At 54.2% G+C, this 21563-nt stretch overlaps 1 protein-coding gene across 2 annotated transcripts in view; it reads left to right on the forward strand.

The window, feature by feature from the left end:
- The window catches only part of Tbc1d16 (TBC1 domain family member 16), an 83748-nt gene extending 70693 nt beyond the window's left edge, over positions 1-13055 (forward strand). The window contains exons 4-12 of one of the 2 annotated variants that reach the window (XM_029484035.2): positions 1461-1622; positions 2532-2679; positions 3596-3763; positions 4237-4385; positions 5163-5297; positions 6192-6378; positions 9049-9228; positions 11149-11295; positions 12352-13055. In XM_029484035.2, the coding sequence (XP_029339895.1) occupies positions 1461-1622; positions 2532-2679; positions 3596-3763; positions 4237-4385; positions 5163-5297; positions 6192-6378; positions 9049-9228; positions 11149-11295; positions 12352-12600 (1525 nt within the window). In that variant the 3' untranslated portion in view covers positions 12601-13055. The remainder of the gene's footprint in view (positions 1-1460; positions 1623-2531; positions 2680-3595; positions 3764-4236; positions 4386-5162; positions 5298-6191; positions 6379-9048; positions 9229-11148; positions 11296-12351) is intronic. The other variant, XM_021177371.3, reaches the window with a different exon arrangement.
- Positions 13056-21563: the final 8508 nt, after the last annotated feature.

Consider the following 21563-nt stretch of genomic DNA (forward strand, 5'->3'; position numbering starts at 1 on the left):
TTTTTTTTTTTTTAAAGTAAAACGACGAGAGCATAGCAAACTGCACACTCAGGTTCCAGGCATAGCTCCATTAGTTGCTAGCTGTGTGACCTTGGGGAAATTACATAGCCCTTCTGGGTCTTGGTTTCATTTTCTGAACAGTGGGGTAATCCCAGCCCTCATGTAATAAGATCATGTGCTATAAAAACACCTGCGGGCTGGGCACAGGGCTTGGTGGGTAAGTGCTTGCTGGGCTTGATCCCTAGCTTACATAAGAACACCTTGTGTTCTTGTAGACTCCTAGCAGTAGGAATTGGGGTATCTCCGACTCTTTTGCCTACTTTTGGGACCCCTTTTCTCCTACTGGGTTGGCCCCTCCAGCCAGCCTTGATATGAGGGCTCGTGCCTGGTCTTATCATGACTTGTTTTGCCGTGTTTGGTTGCAATCCCTGGGAGGTCTGCTCTTTTCTGGAGGGAAACAGAAGAGGAGTGGATCTGGGGAGATGGGAGGGGCATGGGAGGGAGTGAAGGTTTGGTCGGATTGAAATGTATGAAAGAAGAATGGATAAACAAACAAACAAACAAACATCAGGCCATTTTACATGTGGTTTCCTCAGTGCTGGGGGAAGCAGAGGCAGGAGGAACCCTGGGACCTGTGCTGGGCAGCCAGTCTGGCCAATCAGTGACCTGTGCCGGGCAGATGGGCGGGCAGGCAGCTAGTCTGGCCAATCAGTGACCTGTGCCAGGCGGACGGGCAGCCAGTCTGGCCAATCAGTGAGCTCCAGGGACACAGGGATGGAGGAAGAGCCCCAGTGTTGACTCTGGCCTTGACACACGCTCTCCCCCACAGCACACGGGAAGTGGCCAAGCCCGCATCCACAAGTCATTACAGATGCTTATAGTTAATATTAGTTAAGTGAGTTATATTAGTTAGTTAATATTAGTAGCCCCCGTGTTTCCTCCAATAACCATTGTCTTTAAGAAACAGAAGAAATCTAAGCCCCCCCCCCCCAAGCCCCATCCTGTCCAAACTGACAGGCAGCTGCCCCAGGGACTTTACAGCTGCTCATTCCACACATATTCTGTTGCCACCTCCATTTTATAAATAAGACGTAAAGGCTCAGAGAGGCCTGGTAAGTCGCCTTAAGTCACTCAGGAGACTTGAGCTCTGCCGTCCTGACAACCTGCTACCTGTATTAAGGTACCGCGGAGTCTGCTCATGAAAAAAAACAACAACCAACCAAACAAACAAAAAAGTGCTTTCCCATTCAACCCAGACTATCACTTTTCTCAAAGAGTGCTGGGATCTGCTTTCTCAGTGGCATCGTTCACGGACACCTGGGTCGCGGTTTCCGTGGGGCGTGTTCCATCGCATCCTCTGTATTTAAGCCCAGGGTGTATGTTACGCACCCCCTCCCCGTCCTTTCCCTGGGATAGCATAGCACAGAAATATGAGATCCTCACACCACCTCCTCCTCCAGCTCCCCCTCCAGCTCCGATGCCAACCTGCGGTTCCCTGACAGCAATGGCCTCCTGCAGACGCCTCGCTGGGATGAGCCCCAGCGGGGATGTGCTCTGGAGCAGATCTGTGGTGTGTTCCGAGTGGACCTGGGCCACATGCGCTCCCTGCGGCTCTTCTTCAGGTAAGGAGCTGTCCTCTGCCTCCTGGAAGCATGTATGTGTGCCTACATGTATGAATGTGTAAGCACAGATGTGGGGGGTGGGCACATGCAGCCATGTGCATTTCCAGTCTCATGTGCAGCAGAGGGCTGCAACTGGTCTAGCCAATGCTAGCAGTTTCCTCCCTGGCCCATAGTCGCCTGTGCTCTCCCACCTGGCCTCACAGCCCCCTGCTGTGGTGGGTGGCAAAGGGTGGGTGGCCTTCAGGAAAGAAAGCCCAGCAGGTGGGTGCTGCAGAAGGCTGTGTTTCGGGGCTCCACAGATCATTTGCACAGCTGACACCAACACTGGCCTCCTCTATGGAAGTGGCTTTTCCTTTATAAACCACAGCCACATCAGCCCAAGTCAGCACCCGCAAAAAGTACCTATAGGAACCCCAGACCCATATTCCAGCCTTCCCCTGAGGGTGCTGAGGTGGTTGGGGTGACAGCCTTGAAGGAGATTTTGGGAAACCCTCTCCTCTGTCCTCTTATTTAGAGGAAGCTTGAGAAACCCCTTGCGGGGTTGAGAGCTCCATCCAGCAAGCTGGCCCTAACACACTGCTCCAGATCCCCAGGGCAGCTCAGGAATGGTGTGCCAGGGGTCCTCTGGGGTTGAGAGCTCCATCCAGCAAGCTGGCCCTAACACACTGCTCCAGGTCCCCAGGGCAGCTCAGGAATGGTGTGCCAGGGGTCCTCTGGATCCAGCCGCTTGGCTTCCTAGGTAGAGGGGGTACTGAGTTGTGTTGACTCTGCTCCCCACACAAGCAGCCAGACTCCCTTGGGACTCAATGTTTCCTGCCTGAGGTGGCTGACAGCGGGGCTCTGATTAAACTCGGAAATCAAAACCTGTGTTAATGCATTCACCCCCTCCCCCACCCTGTGGCCCTTCAGTGACGAGGCTTGCACGAGTGGCCAGCTGGTGGTAGCCAGCCGAGAGAGCCAATACAAGATTTTTCACTTTCACCACGGTGGCCTGGACAAGCTCTCCGAGGTGTTCCAGCAATGGAAATTCTGCACGGAGACACACCTCAGGGACCAGGTAGCCCAGCCGACGGTGGGGTGGGATGTGGTTGGTTATGGCGAGGGGATGGAAGCTCTCTCAGGATGCCAACCCTGTGGGTCTGGGGCTGTCCCAGCACATCTTCCTGGGGGGGTTGGGGGGGTCTGGCTCTGGGGATTCCCCTCTGAGGAGAATGGCATTTGGCTGTCGTGGTTGAGGTGGTTGGCCATCAGTGTGCTTGACAGCTGAAGTCTGTGCCTAGGCCTTTCTGGAAGTCACTTTGAGCATTTGAAGATTCTTGTTTTCATAAGGCTTTCTGCCATATTTCGCTCAATCTGCATACAGAGGTAATAAGAGCCTCTTAATCACCTGTTTAAGATGCTGTATGTGCTTATTAGAACGGGGAGGGGGGCAGACTTTACAGCCCTATCCTCCCGTAGAGCCTCCCGCCGGCTCCTCTTATTACGATAGTGGCAAATGCCCACCCCCACCCCCTGCGATGAGCAACCTTTGATTTTTGAATTAAATGTCAGCTGCAGTTTCGCCCTGGACTCATGACTGCGCATGGAGACAATCTGACAGTCTGGCTCCCTGCTCGCCCGAACAGCGGGCCTTTGTATGTGGCCGATCGAATGGAATCTATTGCAGGCTTTCCCTGGCAGAGGGACGTTGGGCTGTAAGGGGTATTAATTCTGGTTTTCTTTGCGGCTGGGGCAGGAAGGGGATGGGGGCAGCGGAGGCTGTGAGTTGCAAAGGGAGAGAGATTTTTAGGATGAAGGTATTTTCATTTTAATTGTGTCTAATTACACTTGCCATTTAGGAGTTGTGTGCACAGACAGCGCCTCCCCTCCTCCCAGAGGAGCGAGTGGCTTTGACATCCTGGGAACAGCGTCTCAGGCTTCAAAAGCCCAGGCTCTGAGATCTGCTCTCCACCGGGTCCCTCCCACCCGTCCAGCAGGTCACGGATGAGAGGACATGTATGCAGTTCTCCATCCGAAGGCCCAAGCTGCCGTCCTCTGAAATCCACCCGGAGGAGAGCCTGTACCGGAGGCTGGATGTGTCTGCCTGGCTCAACCACCTGAATGACCTGGGCCAGGTGGAGGAGGAGTACAAGCTACGCCAGGTAGGGAGGGGGCACCTAGCCAGCCTCCACGGAGCCCTTTAGTCAAGCAGCAGGGCTGGAGGGTGGGTGGCCAGTCACCACCTCAGGAGGGCCGGTCCCTGGCGTTGGGTTCTGTCCGAAGCACCCAGGCAGCTTCATTGAAAAGACAATTGCAGAGTTTGGGGATCCCTGTGGGCCCTGCGGACTCTTCAGTATTGAAACCCCCAGGATTAATCCATGACGTGAGAACGGCGTGTTGATCTCAGAGTGCCACCCCGGGGGGGCTTTGACATTGAAATGAGCCAGTTTGTATCCTGTATGGGAATGCCTCTCCAGCGCTTTCCCCTTGTAAACATGTGCAAATTGCTGGGGTCTGAATCGAGGCTAGCCAAAGGACCCACAACACCCTTCTCTGGGGATTTGGGGGTTCTTTGAGCTGCCCTGTTTTATACTCTCTCCCCCCAACCCCTCTCAATTTGTACTGCTTCCTCCAGGCCATTTTCTTTGGTGGCATTGATGTGTCGATCCGTGGGGAGGTCTGGCCTTTTCTGCTGCACTATTATAGCCACGAGTCCACGTCGGAGGAACGCGAGGCACTTCGGTCGCAGAAGCGAAAGGAATATGCAGCCATCCAGCAAAAGAGGTGCACTAGGGGCCCCGAAGTTCCTTCAGACCTCGGCGGGAAAGTGCAATTCACTGCTGACCTTGTATTCTATGAACCATAGTTTCTTAGAACTGTGAGTCTCCCAAGAGCCAATGCCATTGGCAGGATAAGGGCAGTCACTACATGACACCCCCATCACCTTGGTCCAGGCCCTTTAGTTCGCATGCCAAGAGTTTTAGAATTTGTGTTTAACAGACTTAACTAGGGGCCAATGTTCGCCAAGTACAGCCGGGCTGGAAGCCTGACTTCAGAGGCTGAAGGTTGCTCTGCACTGCAACAGGCTGTAGTCAGCTCTCCTCTGAGGGGCTAGACCTGTTAGATGAGTCAAAATGAGGATGGCCTTGAATACACCCCCTACACACACATATACATGCACACACATGTATATATGCACATGCACACACATATATACATGCATACACACATGCACATATCCTGTTGGGAGCAAGGGGGGTCTGTGCTGACAGTACACACACATGTGCACACTCATACAAACACATACACCACACATGTACACACATGTATACATGCACATGTGCATGCACACACACACACACACACACCCTCTTGGGAGCTGGAGGGTTGACTGCTCGTAGCCCTAGCAACAGAGGTTAGAGCTCCGCAGAGCACAGGCTTCTGTTTCCGGGGTGTGCAGCTACTCCAGGTCCAGTGGGCTGCTGTGTTACCTGCTCCCTGGCACTCAGGGCATCCCCCTTCCATAGCTGACCTCAGAGTTGTGCTCTGTCTGCCTCACAGGCTCTCCATGACTCCAGAGGAGCACAGAGCCTTCTGGCGTAATGTGCAGTTCACTGTGGACAAAGACGTGGTTCGGACAGATAGGAACAACCAGTTCTTCCGAGGGGAGGACAATCCAAACGTGGAGAGCATGAGGTACCCGGTGACTCTGGCCTCCCTCTGACTCTCTTTACACCCCCACCCCCACGGCCTGCCCGCTGTGCAGCACTCCACCCAGGCCCAGAACAGGGAACCCATAAGCTACTTCAGCCCCTGATCCCTGCCAGCCCACCCTCTGTCACAGACAGTGAACATGTAAGAGAGTCACACCCACATTTCTGCACAGCTGGCTGTTAATTTTGTGCAGTTATTTGCCAGGCTGCAGCAGAGTATAAAAGATGGCAGTCTCTGGCTCTGCATAGTGTTATGACCGTCCGTTCATTCGTGAGATGAGAAGACAGAGGTAGGGTTGGGGACCGTCGTCCTTAGTAAACGGGAGCCAAGCAAGGAGAGGGATCAGGGGCTTTGCTGGTCCCATCAAATAGGACAGGGTGGCCACCACAAGGTTCAGAAGCTAAGACCTATGTGTAGCTCTGGCTACCCTGGAACTCTATGTAGATCAGGCTGGCCTCAAAATCAAAGAGATTATACTGCCTACCAAGTGCCGGGATTAAAGGTGTGTACACCATACCCAGCCAGTACCCCATACTTTTTAAAAAAAAGATTTATTTATTATTATAAATAAATACACTGTAGCTGTCTTCATACGCACCAGAAGAGGGCGTCAGATCTCATTACGGGTGGTTGTGAATCACCATGTGGTTGCTGGGATTTAAACTCAGGACCTTTGGAAGAGCAATTAGTACTCTTACCTGCTGAGCCATCTCGCCAGCCCCAACCCAGTACTCTTGAGATAGGGTTCGTGGCACCTGCCACTGGCTACAGCCTCTCCTGACACCGAGATGGAGGGACCCAGCACTGTCACAACAGGCCTTGGTGGAGACAGCAAGGGTGGGATGGTTCAAGCCACCTCTACTCCTGCCCCACCAGGAGGATCCTGTTGAACTATGCTGTGTACAACCCAGCCATCGGCTACTCACAGGGCATGTCAGATCTGGTGGCGCCTATCCTGGCTGAGGTCTTGGATGAATCAGACACCTTCTGGTGCTTCGTGGGTTTGATGCAGAACACCATCTTTGTCAGCTCTCCCAGGGATGAGGACATGGAGAGACAGCTGGTGAGGCGTGGAGTTGTGTGTTTGTGTGCACATGCATACGTGTATCACTGTGTATCATGCATATGTGTATCGTGAATATATCTGTGCTTGTGCACATGTGTATGTGTGTGCATGTGTGTCTGTGTGATGAAGAGCTCAGAGAGATAGCATACTGCCTCCTGTTGCTGCTTGGGACTTGATGGTGAGATGCAGCCATGTTATCAGGGGGGGTGAAAGGTCAGCAGAAACCCAGAATCTCTGCTGACAGGACATAGGCCTTCTGGGAAGGGCCAGCTAGTCACCTACAGGAGATGTATGTTTGGGTCTCAGTCAGCCTCTAATCCATTTCTCCTGAAACACCAGAGGACAATTGTTCAAGGTCCTACTCTGGTAGCTTCCTGCAGGGCCATTAATCCAGCCTCCTTGATAGGCCAAAGAGAGGAGAGGTCCATGCTACTTGGTTCAGGTTTGAGTGACTAGCAGATCCCAATACAGGCAGTCAGGGTAGCTGCGTGCAGTGGGACATCCAGCAGGCAAGTCTCACATCTCCACCCCCAAAGGCTGACCTTTCTGGGAGAATCAGCTGACACTGGCCACAAGTCCTCCCCCACAGAGATCAGCTGTACACAAACCAGGCAGCACCAGGTGACTGGGACTAGATCTTGTCACTGCAACACACCTGCATTTGTGTCAAGCCCCTGCCCACTTCCAGGTCCTGGATGTAGGTAGCCTGCCCTCACTCCTGCAGATGGCCTGGTCTGGAAATAGATAAGCTGACACAATGAAGGTATGAGCAGAAGGCACTGGACCCTAGAGACAGGAGTGAGTCCCAGGTGCCCCCTCCCATGGCTGTGTCTATGGCATATGGGTCAGACCTCAGACATTGGAGACTCAGCTAAACAGAGGGTTTTGGATAATCGTAATCAGTGGTCTTATACAGTGAGGGCAGAGCCAAGGGAGGGCCAAAAGCATGTCCCATAGATCAGCCACTGGGAACAGAGGGCTGACCACAGCAAAGGTATGAGGGAGAAGCAGCTGGCTGCAGGAGGGATGGAGCATCCTGGCAGTTGTGCAGATTGGACATCCATCAGAGAGCTGTCAGCCATACCGTGGCCTTGACCTTCCGTGGGCCACAGACTGGACATCCTGGCCCGTCAGGAAGGACTCCTAGACTCCAGAGCCACACAGCTTCAGGGAACAACAGTGTGCCTGCTTTGGAGAGGTGCAGAGCCTGAGGCCCAGCTGTGCTCAGCAGGACTGACCCTAACCAGGCACCAAGTCTCTGCTGCGACGCACATGCCTGTGATGTCAGGTTTCCACGGTACCCAGGGAGGCAATTACAGGGTCTGACGCCATCACTCTGGAGCCTGGCGGCACATGGCCAGTGACTCATTAGCTGCTGGAGACTGGTGTCGTCAGTGAAGTCGGCAGCCCCCACTGGGTGCTACCAGAAATAGCCTCTGTCGTCAAGTCCCTTGCAACCTGGTGACCCGACATGCAGGAATCCAGGGTCTTGAAACTCAGCCATGAACCCTCCGTTAATCAACTCTGGGAGTTGCTGAACCGTGGTGGGATGGAAGGAACTCACCCTGCCTGGTCAGGCATGCATTAGAAACAGCCCCTGGGGGTCTGCTGAGGCTGGGGGATGACTTCACACTGAGTCAGCCTCCTTGACCACCCAGGAAATCATACTGTGCCGAGGGCTATGCCATGGTCTCCTTCTAGAATATCTTTAAATCTAAGATGAACTAGAAGACAGGTGTGAGCGAGGTTCCAGTGGTGGAGGCTGGGGGTGACTCAGACAGCAAAGTGTCTGTTGTACAAGCATTATGGACCCGAGCCCAGATCCTTAGAACCCAGGTAACATGCTGGGTGTGTCCTGGGGAAGTTCACACAGGTAGATCCTTGGAGCTTGCTGCTCAGCCAGCCGAGCTAATTGCCAAGTCCTAGTTTCAGTGACTGACTGACTCCATCTCGGGCTGGCTCGGAGGTTAATATCATATAATGCACTTGCAGAGGACCTGGGTTCTGATTCTTAGCACCTGCACCAGGCAGCTCACAGTTGCCTGTAACTCGAATTTCAGAGAGATCTAACTCCTCTGGTCTCCCTGGCTACCTAAAGTCCTGTGCACAGACTACACACATAATTTAAAATAATAAAATGAGGGCTGGAGAGACAGCTCCGTGGTTAAGAGCACCGACTGCTCTTGTTGAGGGCTGGATTTGGATCCCAGGACCCATATGGTGGCTCCCAGCCATCTGTAACTCCAGTTCCAGGGGCTCCAACCTCCTCTTCTGGCCTCCTTGAACACTAGGCACACTGCTGTGGTGCGCAAACAGGCAGGGAGATCACTCATACACACAAAATAAATTGGTTCAAATTTTAAAATAATACAGAAAATCTTTAAAAGAAAAAACAAAATAAGGTAAACAGAAGACACTCAGTATCACACACATGCATGCACATGCTCGTGCGCATACTGGGGTATGTGTGTGTGTGTGTGTGTGTGTGTGTGTGTGTCAGGAGGTCCAGTAGTAGGCAGACATAGTGGCTGGCTGATGTGTCTGGCAGACACAGAGACTTCCTTGTGTGCTTTGAGTTGAAGGCATTCTGAGTAATAGTCTTTCTAGCCCTGGTAGGCAGGCTCGCCCAGAGCCTGGGTAACACCTGCTCTACTCTCCCACCCCAAGCTGTACCTGCGGGAGCTGCTGCGGCTGACACACCAGCGCTTCTACCAACACCTGGTGTCCCTGGGTGAGGACGGCCTCCAGATGCTCTTCTGCCACCGATGGCTCCTGCTCTGCTTCAAGCGAGAGTTTCCTGAGGCCGAGGCCCTGCGTATCTGGGAGGCCTGCTGGGCCCACTACCAGGTGAGCGAGTGGTGCAGGTGCCACCCCTGAGTGCAGGTGCCACCCCCTGAGTGCAGCCACCATCCTGTTGGGAACGGAGGGTCATGGGATCACCCCAAGCCTCCTCTCTTGTGTGTGGCATGTCCTCCTCCTTGCTCCACCCACTTACCACACCACAGTCTCTCTCATAGCTAGTATTTTCCAGGCCTGAGCAGCCGGCTTCAGACCTCCCCTCCCATGTAATTGAAATCAATGTAAATTGCTGGCTGACATGCTCATTACTGCATTCTGGGCTGAGCTGCCTTCTGTCACGGTCAGTTGGTGGGAGGGACATCAGCACCGCAGGACAGTTAGGCAGCCCAGGATAGATGTGCCCGCACAAGCCGTGGCTGGTGCTGTCCTGTCCTGCCCTGCCCTCTGGGGCTGCTGGGCTACCCTGAGCTCCTGCCTTCCCACAGCATCAGTCAGAGAGCCTGGATCAGTGATGCGGGCATCCACCTGTGTTCACCATGACCGGTGTCTCTTCTGTCAACTCCTCTCTGACCACAGGGCTGACTGCCACATGGCTTCCACGCCCAAGCCTTCAGTGTAAGAGAGTAGGCAAGTCATTGCACTTCATCTGCCTTAGACATGATAATACCAAAGGCACAAAGGCTGGGGAGATTACTCAGTGGTAAGCGCTCACCTTGCAAGCTTGCAGATCTACATCGGAGTGTCTGAACCTGTGTTTTCTTAAAAAACCAGGCATGTCAGGTGTGGTAGCGCACACTTTTAATCCCAACGTTTGAGAGGCAGACAGATTTTTTTTTTTCTGGTGAGTTCCAGGAAAGTCAAGGCTACACAGTTTGAACCTGTCTCAAAAAGCCAGTGCACACCTGTGGCCCCAGTGCTGAAGAAACAGCAGATACTGGCGAGTCCACAGAGCTCTCTGGCCAGTCAGTCTAGCCTAATGGCTGACCTCCAGGTCCCAGTGAGATACTGTCTTCTGGCCTCCTGTGCACGTGCACACAAGTCCATGTATGCACGCACTTGCACAAACATCACTACCACCTGTGTGTCCAGGACGCAGCTCTGTCTGCCTCCACCTCGACCCCCAGCTATGAAAAACACTCGCTGAAGTCTCTTTCCTTCTCCCACCTGCAACATCAATCCACCAGCTAGTACATCCTAGACTTAAGGCTGTTCTAGATAGATATTCTGAGAGGCCAGGGAGACTGGGTCATGAGGAAGTCACCCATCCATCCTCCGAGGCTGCTGGCAGCACGGATCCTTGGCCACCCCTGTTGGCTGCCATCTTGTTCAAAGTCCACAAAGCAAGTTCATGTTGCTTGCAGATGTGGGGACCTGTGGTCACATCTGGAACCATCTCTGTCTCCCATCAGCTGAGGTTAGAAGAAGGGGAAAGGACAGTGAATGAGCTCCAAGGGGGAAGACGTCATACAGTCCTCCATTGCGGCTTACTGCTGTGCACATGCCCAGGAGCTGGCATTTGCCCTGTGCTCTGCTCTACTCTATGAAGAGTGTGTCTGGCACTCCTGGGGCTCTAAGGCAGAGGGTAGCACCCATACCTCTCTCTGCACTGTGCTGGTCTGGTTGGGAAATGACAGGCCGCATGATGTTATCAGGATATTCAATGGGGACTTCCTAGACCACCACTCCCCCCGAAAGCCCCCATCCTTCTTCTGTGTCAGGATTGAACACTTTCAGCTGTCCAGGCTGGAGAGCCTGTCGTGAATGCCTGCCACCTGGCCAGGCACCACAAGGTCCCAGCAGCCCCAGATGGAGCTGCCAACACTGGCGCTGTCTTCAGGTGAAGTGGAGGATGATGGGTGATGTGGTTCCCTAGAGCAGGGACCTGTGAGCCCAGGCCCGGACCCAGGTGGCCTGAGGCAGACTCAGACTTGGCAGGGCCCCTCTGAGTTTCTCCTTGTTCCCCCGCAGACGGACTACTTCCACCTGTTCATCTGTGTGGCCATCGTCGCCATCTACGGGGATGATGTTATCGAGCAGCAGCTGGCCACGGATCAGATGCTGCTGCACTTCGGAAACCTGGCCATGCATATGAACGGAGAGCTGGTGCTCAGGAAGGTGGGCGCCCTGCCCTGGCCTGTCGGGCCTGCCCTGCCCATAAAGCAGGGCATATCATATACTTTACGGCCTCACCCCTGCACAGGGAGGGAGGGAGGGAGGGGTGAGCGAGATGGTAGAGGAAGGACAGGGGGTTCTAGGAAATCCCTGTTACTGAGCCCTGATACACCTCACAGCCCCACCCCTACATGTAAGGCCTTGCCTTTTTACCTCAAGGACCCAGCCCTGCACACAGAACCCCTCCCATACCTCACAGCCCCACCCCTGCCCATGGAGCCTGGTCCACACCACAGAACATTACCCCACACATGGACTCAGCTTGCATCTAGAGCCCCTCTCATATCACAGAGACCCCGCCTCTGCACACAGGTACCACCCACAACGCATAGCTCCACCCTACCTCGTTGGGTTTTTCTCTACCAAGTCCGTGTGATTGGCACCTGTACTGCCTCCTTAGCCCAGTGGGGCTGCCGTGTTTCTACTTGGCCCCTGTGGTCCTGAGAGGGCCATCCCTGGACACAGCCTCTTTGATTTGCTGCAGTGTATGAATGTCCAGCTAGTCTTCACCCAGGAGTGCCTCCTTCCAGTCCACAGTTAGGAAAGTGAGGGAAGCTCAGCCACCTCCCACTACCCATAGCTGGCAGTCCTTTGGATTCCGGCCTCTGATGGTCCATGGGGACAAGAAGGTCCTCAGGTCCTTCACTGCACTGGGCTCCCAGACAGACCTTGCAGGGGCCGAGGGTAACTCTGAGAGGCATGGACAGAGTACAGGGGCCTTGTACTATCCAGAGGGGACTGGGACTGAGTCGAGGAGTCTGTAAAGGGGCAGGGAGGGCTGTGTGGCTCTATCATCGGTGGCCACCTACTCACTCTGGGAACTCTGAGTCTTAAACTGCCCAAGTATCTCATGGTCCCTTTTTGGCAGCCAAAGGAGACCCAGGGCACTGTGCTGTTCCCACATAGCCCATGGGTGTGGCCCTTGTTTCTGTTGTGTTCCACTGTTCTCTTGTGTCCCGATGGCATTTCAGTCTCCTTTAGCCTGACCTCTCTCTACAGGCCAGGAGTCTCCTGTACCAGTTCCGCCTTCTACCACGGATACCCTGCAGCCTCCATGACCTGTGTAAGCTGTGTGGGACAGGCATGTGGGACAGTGGGTACATGCCAGCTGTGGAGTGTGCCGGCCACCACCCAGGCTCAGAGAGCTGTCCCTATGGGGGCACAGTGGAGTTGCCATCACCCAAGCCTTCAAGAGAAGGCAAGAAAGGCCCAAAGGCACCACGGGAGGCCTTTGGTTTCCGAAGATAGGAAAGCCCCTGCCCTTGACCATCGACGAGGGGACCGCCATGAGGTCCTGGGCAAGGGGGTGGGGGAGGGGATGGATATGGAGAGGACACAAGGAAAAGCCTCTGGCCAGGGTGAAGGGGACCTTGTCATGATGACAAAATCGGGCTCTAGAACTGACAGCAGGTATCAGCTGTCCTGAGAGGAGAATTCCGCTCCTAAAAGGCTAGCCCAGGGTGTCTGGCTAGCCACTGGAATGCAGGCTGCTGGCTAGCTGGGGGGGGGGGTGTTCCAGCAGAGACCAGGAGTCTCTCCCCAAGCCGTGGGCAAGGCAGGGTCTAGAAAGGGCCTCATGCTCACACCCATGCCAGGGGACAGAGAGGAGCAGGATTGTTGTCTGAGTGAGCCAAGCACACTTGCGAAGCTTCATGGTCACAGCTGCAAGGCTGGCATGAAGAGTCCTGTCCAAAAGAGAAAGAAAAGGAAGGGAGGGGGGAGGGAGGGGGAGAGGGAGGGGGAGAGGGTGGGGGAAGAAAAGCTTATGAGGGCAAGTGTTCTGGCCTGGCCTTCTCACAGTGTCCACATGACTGTTCTGTGTCCTGCTATGTATGGGAAGGACATGCCTACCTTGAGCCAAGTGTCAGATGCACCCTCCACTGGGGTCCTCCCCTGAGGATCTAAGGTGTGTCTTCTCTAGCAGAAACACCAACCCACTGGGGCCTGAATAGGTTGATGGGTGCGGTGTGCGCAGCCACGAGGTCCTCTGAATACTTGGTCCCGGAGAAGGGGGAGAATATAACTCCCCAGCCAAGACAAAGGCATCTGGCCTGGCTTGGAAGGTGCCTCCACCACCTTCCAGGACCTAGGGGACTTCTGGGATGCTCTCAGGCCACGCCCACACTCCAATCTCCAAAGCTGAGGATTGTGGTTGGATAAAAGTGTGTTCCGGAGCTTTCCTAGCCAGTGTCCCAAAAGCTGGTGCAAGCAAGGAGCCTGGATTCCTCCACGGAGGGCTGAATCCTCATAGTGGGTGCAGGCGGCAGGGTCGGTGGAGGTGCCCCTGCCTTTTGGCTTTTCTCACTAAGAGTGGTGCTGCAGGACAGTGCCACGTTTAAAGGTGCTGACCAGAATGAGAGAGAGCAAGGCCTCAAAATAAGATGGTCGGGGGTCACCGATGGAAAGGGCGGGGCCTCGGAATGAGAGGGGCGGGCCTCAGAATGAGGGGAGGCTCAGCATAAGAGAGGCCGGGCTTCAGAACGAGGGGCGGGACCTCTAGGCCTCCTTTCTCAGCTTCCTTTGCTCGTGAGCTCATCCCCTATCTGAAGGCCCTTCTGAGAATGTGAGTCCTTCTAGGAAGAGACTTTGGAAGTGGATGTGCTAATCTTGGGGGGTACTGTCCTTTGTGAGCAACAGTGAGTGCAGTCCTGGGAGTGGCCTTTCATCTGAATTGCTTTCTATACTGGCTTCTGACTCTTTCTGGAAGCTAGGGCCACAAACAGGTATATCCACACTGCCTATCACCCCAGTAACAGAAATGCAGGGCAGAGCCTCGGTGACCTAGAACTCTGTGCACCTGGCTGGCACAGACTGCAGTCCAGGTTGGGTGGTTCTGGTCTTGTGTTGTTTGCCTCATCGCTTCTGGGGTTGTCGCCATCTCTGAAATCCCCGTGGGTAGGTATATGGGTGAGACAGCACTGGCCTCTGGGTCTTAGGTCACCCCATGATGGTAGAGGCAGAAATGGGTGGTGTTTTTTTAATAAGTGGATACCCCCACTTGCTAACCATGTCAAAGCAAGTTGAACGGCTGAAGCCAGCATCCAGCCCTGGGAAGGTGAACCCTGGTCTTGGGGTCTTCTCTTGGTAGTCATGTGACAGAAGCCTGGTAATTCAGAGGGGTCCCATAAACCTACCTCCCCAGGATCACACTTCTGTCCTGCACCCCAGTATCTACACTCCAGTGTTTTGGTTGGGGACAGCCAGAGCAGATCCAGAGACTCACTGGCCATGGAGAGTCTCAGCATTGATTCTAAGTCTCTAGCTCCCACAGTCCTCCTCCATCCAGTGCTCCTCAAAACCTGACCCAACCTGTTCAGTGACAGCCTTGTGCCAGGTATGTCCCCTCTAGTCCTATGGACTACTGGACCCTGGTGTTACCTCAGGCCAGCTGGGGCCTCTGCAGCCAGACATGGTGTGTGGGCTCTCGGAGCCCTGCTCTGCTCTGAGGAATAGAGAGGCCCCTCGCAGAACAGCAACCTTAATCTGGATGCAATTAGAGGAAACCAGCCAAATGCCCTGTGGCAGCTGTTACCCCAGGATTATTCCCAGTCAGCAAAAGGCATTAGAGTGATAATTCAGTCATTAGACTTCTAGCTGTCTCACAGCCAGGACGTACAAATCACGGGTAATCAGCAAGCACACCGTCTCCTGGCCACGAGGCTTATTTAACCCATTTTTTTTTTAAAAATGATGCTTAATGCTATTGGCCGGGCTCATCTGTGTGTGCATGCCCCACCGATAATGTCTGTGCTGATGACATTGCTTAATGTCACCAAGGCCTTGTCATCTAGGGCTCTGGGAGAGAAGGACGCCTTTGATGTGCGTGTGTGCTGTCACTGCTGAGACACGATGCCTACCTTAGAAAGGGCACCCTCACTTCTGACTCACTCTCCAAGGAGAAGGGAGAGGGCAAGGGAGGGGGCAGCAGCCAGGGGAGAGGGCAGGGGTGGAGCAGAATGTGTCCTCCTCTCTCTGGGTGAGAGGATGTCTTCACTGGGCACAGGAAAGACATTGCCTCCCTAGAAAGTTCCACCTGGAGTGCCAGCCAGGAGGCCTAGCTGTTTCTGCAGAGGAGGGCCGAAGTCCCAGAGAGGCTCTGTTAGTAACCTTGATCTGGGCGATCTGTAGCAGAGCTATGTGGTTGCTGATCAAACTGACCCGGGTTAGGGAGGTGGGGGGGGCATGCTACATACAGAAGGGGATGGTTTGGGGCCTGGCTTTGAGTGCAGGACACCAGCCCAAGAGAGGATCTGGGAGCTGGTGCCTTTGATGGCCAGGGCAGGATGGCAGTAAATAAGTGGGGAGAGGAATGCTTGCTGTCAGGGTCAGCTCCTGAATGGCTCCTTTGACCTCTGGCCTGTATTTGTGTTTTCCTTACGGCTTCGCTGGGGTTTTGCTGTGCTGGGGAGGGGGGAGCAGGGGTGCAGTACGTGGAACTTGCTAGGCCGTGAGCGATGCAGTCTGCTTTGACAACATTAATCTAGATGGCGATCAACCCCAGGGTTCCTGGAATCCACCTGTGACCTCCCTCCGCTCTGTCAGCTCCCTTCCACTGCAGTCAGACCCGGGGCTGGCCAGACAGAGGGAAGGAACCTGGCAGAGATCCCTGGAGGCCACCCTGCCTAGAATGGAGATGATGATGACAGGTTCCCCCAGAAAACTTATGCAGGGCTATGCTATGGCCTGGGTTAGAGGGGAGTCAGGACTGACTGCCACCCAGCTGGGCCACCAGAGACGACATAGGGAAACTGGCTAGCCTGAGGCTGGACCTGGCAGATCCCTGGAGTCTCTGAAGAGACAAGTGGCCTCTGGGTGTTAGTGTTGTGTTTCTACAGAAGCTGTGATGCGTTTTGTCATGGGCTAGCCTGGTCTAGCCAGACTGTGACACCCCAAATCTAAGAAGCCAGTTTCCCCCAGAGCTTCTGCAGCAGGGCGCAAGGGGTTCCCCCAGCCCACTTCCTTGCCTATAAAAGGAGAACAAGACCCTCCCACAGACTCCTTCAAAAGACTTCTCTGAGGCTGCCATGAGGGTGGCTAACTATGGCCCAGGGACTTCACCCGCCACTCAGGGACAAGCCCACTGGCCTTAGCCTTCCGCAGCATTGACCAAGAGGGGTTGTCCACTCCCAGTCGAGTGCCCTCCCAGGTCTGAAGTCAGCAAACCAATGCCTCTCCTGCACTTCTACCTTGCTGAGTGTCCCCCGCAGAGGGCAAATCTCTCTGTAACGTTCACTCTGTGCCACCCACGCCTACCCTGAAGAAAAATGAGCCACAAAGCCACCTCAGCGGTCTCGGTCTGCGCCTAGCTATGCACATAGGTGTTTGCAGAGCTCTTCCATGGATGGCCTCGTCCCTCGGAGGTGGAGACCCTTTCTGAGGACTCTGCACTTTCTGAGCAGCTGCGTGCGGGATGCCTGCTGCCACCAGGCCTTTAAATACATTGTGTTCAATTCCAGGTGGGAAGATAGCATTTCAGGTTTGCAGAAATCAAGTCACATGACTGTCTTTCTTCCACACTTTGAGGATAAGGAGGACAGCTTTTTTGTGTGTTTCGTTTTGTTTTTAAAGTAAGGAAATACCCCCATTGCTGATGTCTACAGCAAGTGATTCGTTTCTCTGTTGCATTTTGTTTTTTTAAGCAGTCCCCTTCCGGTCAAGGTCAGGACTGGTCACCATGACCCCTGTGAATCATGATTCTCATGGATTCCTCACAAAACAAATAAAATAGTATCACCATACACATGGTCCTGTGCCTTGAGAGAAAGCCCTAATGAGAGTGGCCAGGTCAGGAGCCCCAGGGCTGGGCAGAGAGGCCCTGTGGAAGAGCCATGGGGGTCTTTAGCCACAGCCAGCCTGCCCAGCTCCTTGGCTGCTCTGAGAGTATTGGGAAGGGGGAGTTGGTGAGGCCTGAGATACAGAACCAGAGGGAAGATCTGCAGGCCCTGCTCTGGGAAGGGCAGGGACATGTGAAGGTCGCTCTGAGCCTGGCAATGGAGAGAGAAGAGCCTTGACGAACCCAGGAATGCTTTACGGGCTTCCAGACCGTTCCCTCAGAGCACGCAGAGCCCAGGCTACCCAACGCCTGGAAACTCTAACAGCATCTGACAGAGCCTTAGCTGCCCTGCTCTAATTTCAGGAAAAGCCCAAGTCAGACTATTTGAACTTCCTTTTGGAGACAAACACTATATTGAAACCTGGTGGTTGTGGGCTGGGTGTTAAGGGGGAAATCCAGGTATCATCAGTGATGCTTGCTGTTTTGCTAGCTCTGGGAGCCAGTCACAGGGACTTGCAGCCTAGGGTGGCGTGAAGGCACATGGGGTCTGGGTTCTGAGGAGCTTGTGGAGCTCTAAGCTGTTTTCACAAGGCTTCTGTATATACTGGTGTGCCCCTGTGGCGGTTGGAGGGGCCAGGGGCCGGGTAGACTGGGGGGGGGATCCCATGTTAAGGGTTTGTCCACCTTCTGCCTGTCTGTCCTTTGTTGAGCATATTCGTGCCTAGCATGCCCCTGTGAGGAATGGAAGATGCAGCCAAGCCCGAAGGGTCAACTCACGAAGGTGCAGGAGGCTGGTTCCCTGTAGAGAGAATCCCACCCACTTGGAAGCTGCTGGCCCAACCTGCTTAGAAGCTAAATTCCAACTTTCAGTGTCATGTGAGATCCTGGTGATGATCAATGGCCAAAGGGACAGGAGGTAGCCAGGCGTACTCCTAGCCTCATTATCTCTGAGGCCTGTGACACTGTGGAGTGTGCCATATAGCTGAGGGACAGGAGTGACTTGCCCTCAGGGAAGGACAGCCTACACTCACAGGCCAGTCACCACAGGGGCTGAGGCCCGTGGTGACCCCCATTTTGAGCCACAGATTGGATAGTCACCCCATTGAAACAGGGTGACTTATGTGGAGTTGCTTAGGGCTAGGGCACATATCCTCCATTTGTAAGACTCTCAAGTAGACGAGGCCACCCACACCTCTGTGCCTTCAGTTAGGCAACCTCCGAGCTCCCCATTTCTATAGCACCTTCCTCCTGCCTCTCCCACAACTTTGAGCAGCAATGTTCATAAGCTACTTCCCCTCACCCCAGTGAAATCCTGCCTCTGTCTCATTACTCCAGAGCAGTCCTGGTTGTCAAGGCCCCCCATTATTTCCCAAAAAGCTGAGTCCAGAAATGGTGGATCATGCAATCACAAAGCACACCCTGCGCTCCACACTGACCCCCTGGTCACCGAGTCACCCCCTTTTAAGCCCAAGCTCTGTCTGTGCTTTACCTGGGTTCTCGTAACCACTATATCTCTGTCCTGCTTGTCAGCGAAAGGGTATCCAGGCAGACCCTCCATAATGAGGCGACTGCAGGCCATCTCTTCATCCAGTTACCACACTACCACACTACCCTCTAAAAGGCCAGGACCAGAATCCACTCACACCCTCTGAGGACCAGAGGACACCTGCCACAGGCCTGGTGGGTGACATTCAGACTTTAACGTTCCTACATTTCAAAAGGGTCAGCTGGCTCCCTACCTCTCCAGACCCCTGTCCTCCCGGGTCTGTCCTCCCGTCTCTACATCTCAAGAGAGTTACAGCTCTCCGGCTTCTGTGTGTACAAGGTAATCAGGGGGCAGGCGATGATTTACACAGTGGAAAAGCTGCTTCACCTTCAAATAGAATTGGTCTCAGGCCGGATTCTGCTGGTCCTTTGACCCCAGGTAGAGGGAGACACTTCACGTTATCAAGGAGGACAGAGCCTTCTGAGTTCAGGATGCAGAGAGGACACAGAGTCCTCAGTTTGGCACAGCGCTTGGCTCTAGCCACACTCTACCACAAAGGGAGTGGCCACTGAACTGAGACCCATCTGAGAGAACATTCACTTATCCCTGGCCGTAAGCAACCATGCACAGATGCAATAGAAAAAAAAAAAAAGACATCAAGGCCAGGGGTCTCTTGGCTGCAAGGCAATGGGGGGATGAACAGCTTGGCCCAGCAGTAGGGATGGAAGAGGCCAGGGCCATGGGTGGTGCGATTAAGATCTGTGGCCAGCATGTGAACACCAGCTGCAGGCAGCAATCGGAAGAGGAGAGCAACGCATAGTTAACAGGAGAGGCATCAGAAGGCAAAGGGCAGGGTTGGTGAAAAGAAAGGCCGCGTGGGAGTCAATGGTGCTAGGTGTTCATTGAAGAGCTAGCACACACTGCTTTTCTTATGGAGAGTCCTGGACAAAGGGACTAGTGGCTGCAGGAGGCAGAGGGAACCTGCAGGCTGTCCCATCCCAGAGACAACCTGTCTGTCTTCCCCCAGAACCCAGGAGCTCTAAGTGCAACCTCTGGGTGTGGCTCACCAGGCCCAGGAGAAGTTGCTGCCTACGGAGGAGACTCTATCCACTAGCCCATGAAGACCACCCATGTGTAGGATGCTGGGTGAGGGAATTCTGGTTTCCATGAGAAGGAATCCCGTCTACTTGAAAAACTGAACTCTGCAGGAAGTCCACTCGTAACACATCTCAAGGAGGTCGCGGAAGGAAGGAGCTACCTTTATGACAGCCACAGGCTGAGTCCCTCTCTTCTGCCCACCTCTTGCCACCATTGTAGGCTGTAGCAAAAAGCCTCCAAATCCATGGGCCACCTGGGTGTTTCTCAAAAGCAGGCTCGGGTCTCTTCCATGAAAAGCTTGGGCTTTCAGTCTCCCAAATTTTCCTTCTGGGTTCTTGGGAAGTGTCCAGTTGGTGTGCCAAATGCACCATTTGGATGGTATGTTCCCACAGTTATTGGGTTTTTCTGTTTGACTGACTATGGGACTGCCTGCCTCAGGCAAGCAGCATAAATGGAGTCTTGGCTGTGATCGGCATCCCTGAAATGGAGAACTCCTGGCACAAGTATCTATGGAGCCTTTATGCTTACGTGAGATCTGCCAGTTTTACCAGGACAGGTAGGTAGCTGGGTCAAGTGTGTCTGCAGGTGTGCATAGGAAGGCAGGAAGCGAAGGTCCTGCTTCTTGCCTGGGCATCCCCTTTCTCTCCTTTCCAAGTGGCCATGGTGTCCTCACCCCCAGGATGCTGCAGATTTGCAAGCTGAGCAAAAAGACACCCCCCCCCTCAATGCGTCAGGTAGAACACAGTTGTTGGGGCACTCTTAAGGTGAACTGCAGTTCAGCTATGCTCACCAAACCAGCCTAGCTCTGGCATCTCTGTACTGAGAGAGATGAGTGTTTGTGGGGTGTACAGAGAGCACTGGGTCCCCAACCCCATAGTTCCTGGGTTCCACAGGGCTTACTCCATTGAGGGAGCTAGACAGAGGAGGTACTTGGCCAGGCAGAGGGCTTAATTGTTCCTCCGATCTCAAGGTGGGCTGCACCAGCCTCCCAGCCCCTCCTTGGCTCTTGTCCACTTGATGGATGTCAGCCACTCTTCTGCACAAGACACAGAGATTCAACAGCAGTTCAAAGCTACAGGACTTGGGCTTCTCACTAGCCCTGTCTTCTGGGAAGGGGCAGGCCAGGTCTGCACCCAGAGTCAAGGGTAGAGGGTGGTACTTGTGCACGATGAGATGCAGCATCTTCCTGAGACATCCTCAGGGCTCATTCAGGCTTCCCCAGAAGAGGCTGTGTGCTCCCACCACCCCACGCTCTCCTCTGCAGAGACCCTTGTGGTGGCTTCTGACTTCATACCCGATGTGATGATCCTACTGTGCACTCACACCCCCACCACAGAGCCACCGTGACGGCGTGCCTACAAAGTAAGGAGCAGGGTCTTGGGAGAGGGACTGAGGGCTTCCTGAGCTGGGGTGCTTGGAGACACTCAACTGCAGGAGCGCAGGAGGAAGACCACCAATCCAATCATAACAGGTGCACTCTAGGTAAGTATTAATAACTCGTGACACAGGGGACAGGGGAGAATCTAATTACAAGGACGCCATGCTGTGCCAGACCACAGCACTGCAAGGGAAACCGCAGTGCCCTGGAAGCCCGGATGCACTCAGAGACCTCCCCCTCCAGGCCTCTGACTCCAGCCCCTCTGAATCTACCTACCCCTCTCCCACCCCAGGAACTGGCTGTAGCCAGGACACCCTGGCCCCAGCAGACTTTCTCTGTCTGTCCTTCTGAACCCGACACACACATGATGCCTCTACTCCTGTGGTCACAGAAAAGAGCTGTTTTAGGTCTCAAAGAGTGCCCAGTGTCAGGAGCCTCCATCGACTGTCCCTGGGTGGGCTGAGCAGTTGGGCATA

The sequence above is a fragment of the Mus caroli genome, unplaced genomic scaffold, assembly GCF_978045245.1.
Source record: "Mus caroli unplaced genomic scaffold, Mus_caroli_1 scaffold_13, whole genome shotgun sequence".
Lineage (NCBI taxonomy): Eukaryota > Metazoa > Chordata > Mammalia > Rodentia > Muridae > Mus > Mus caroli.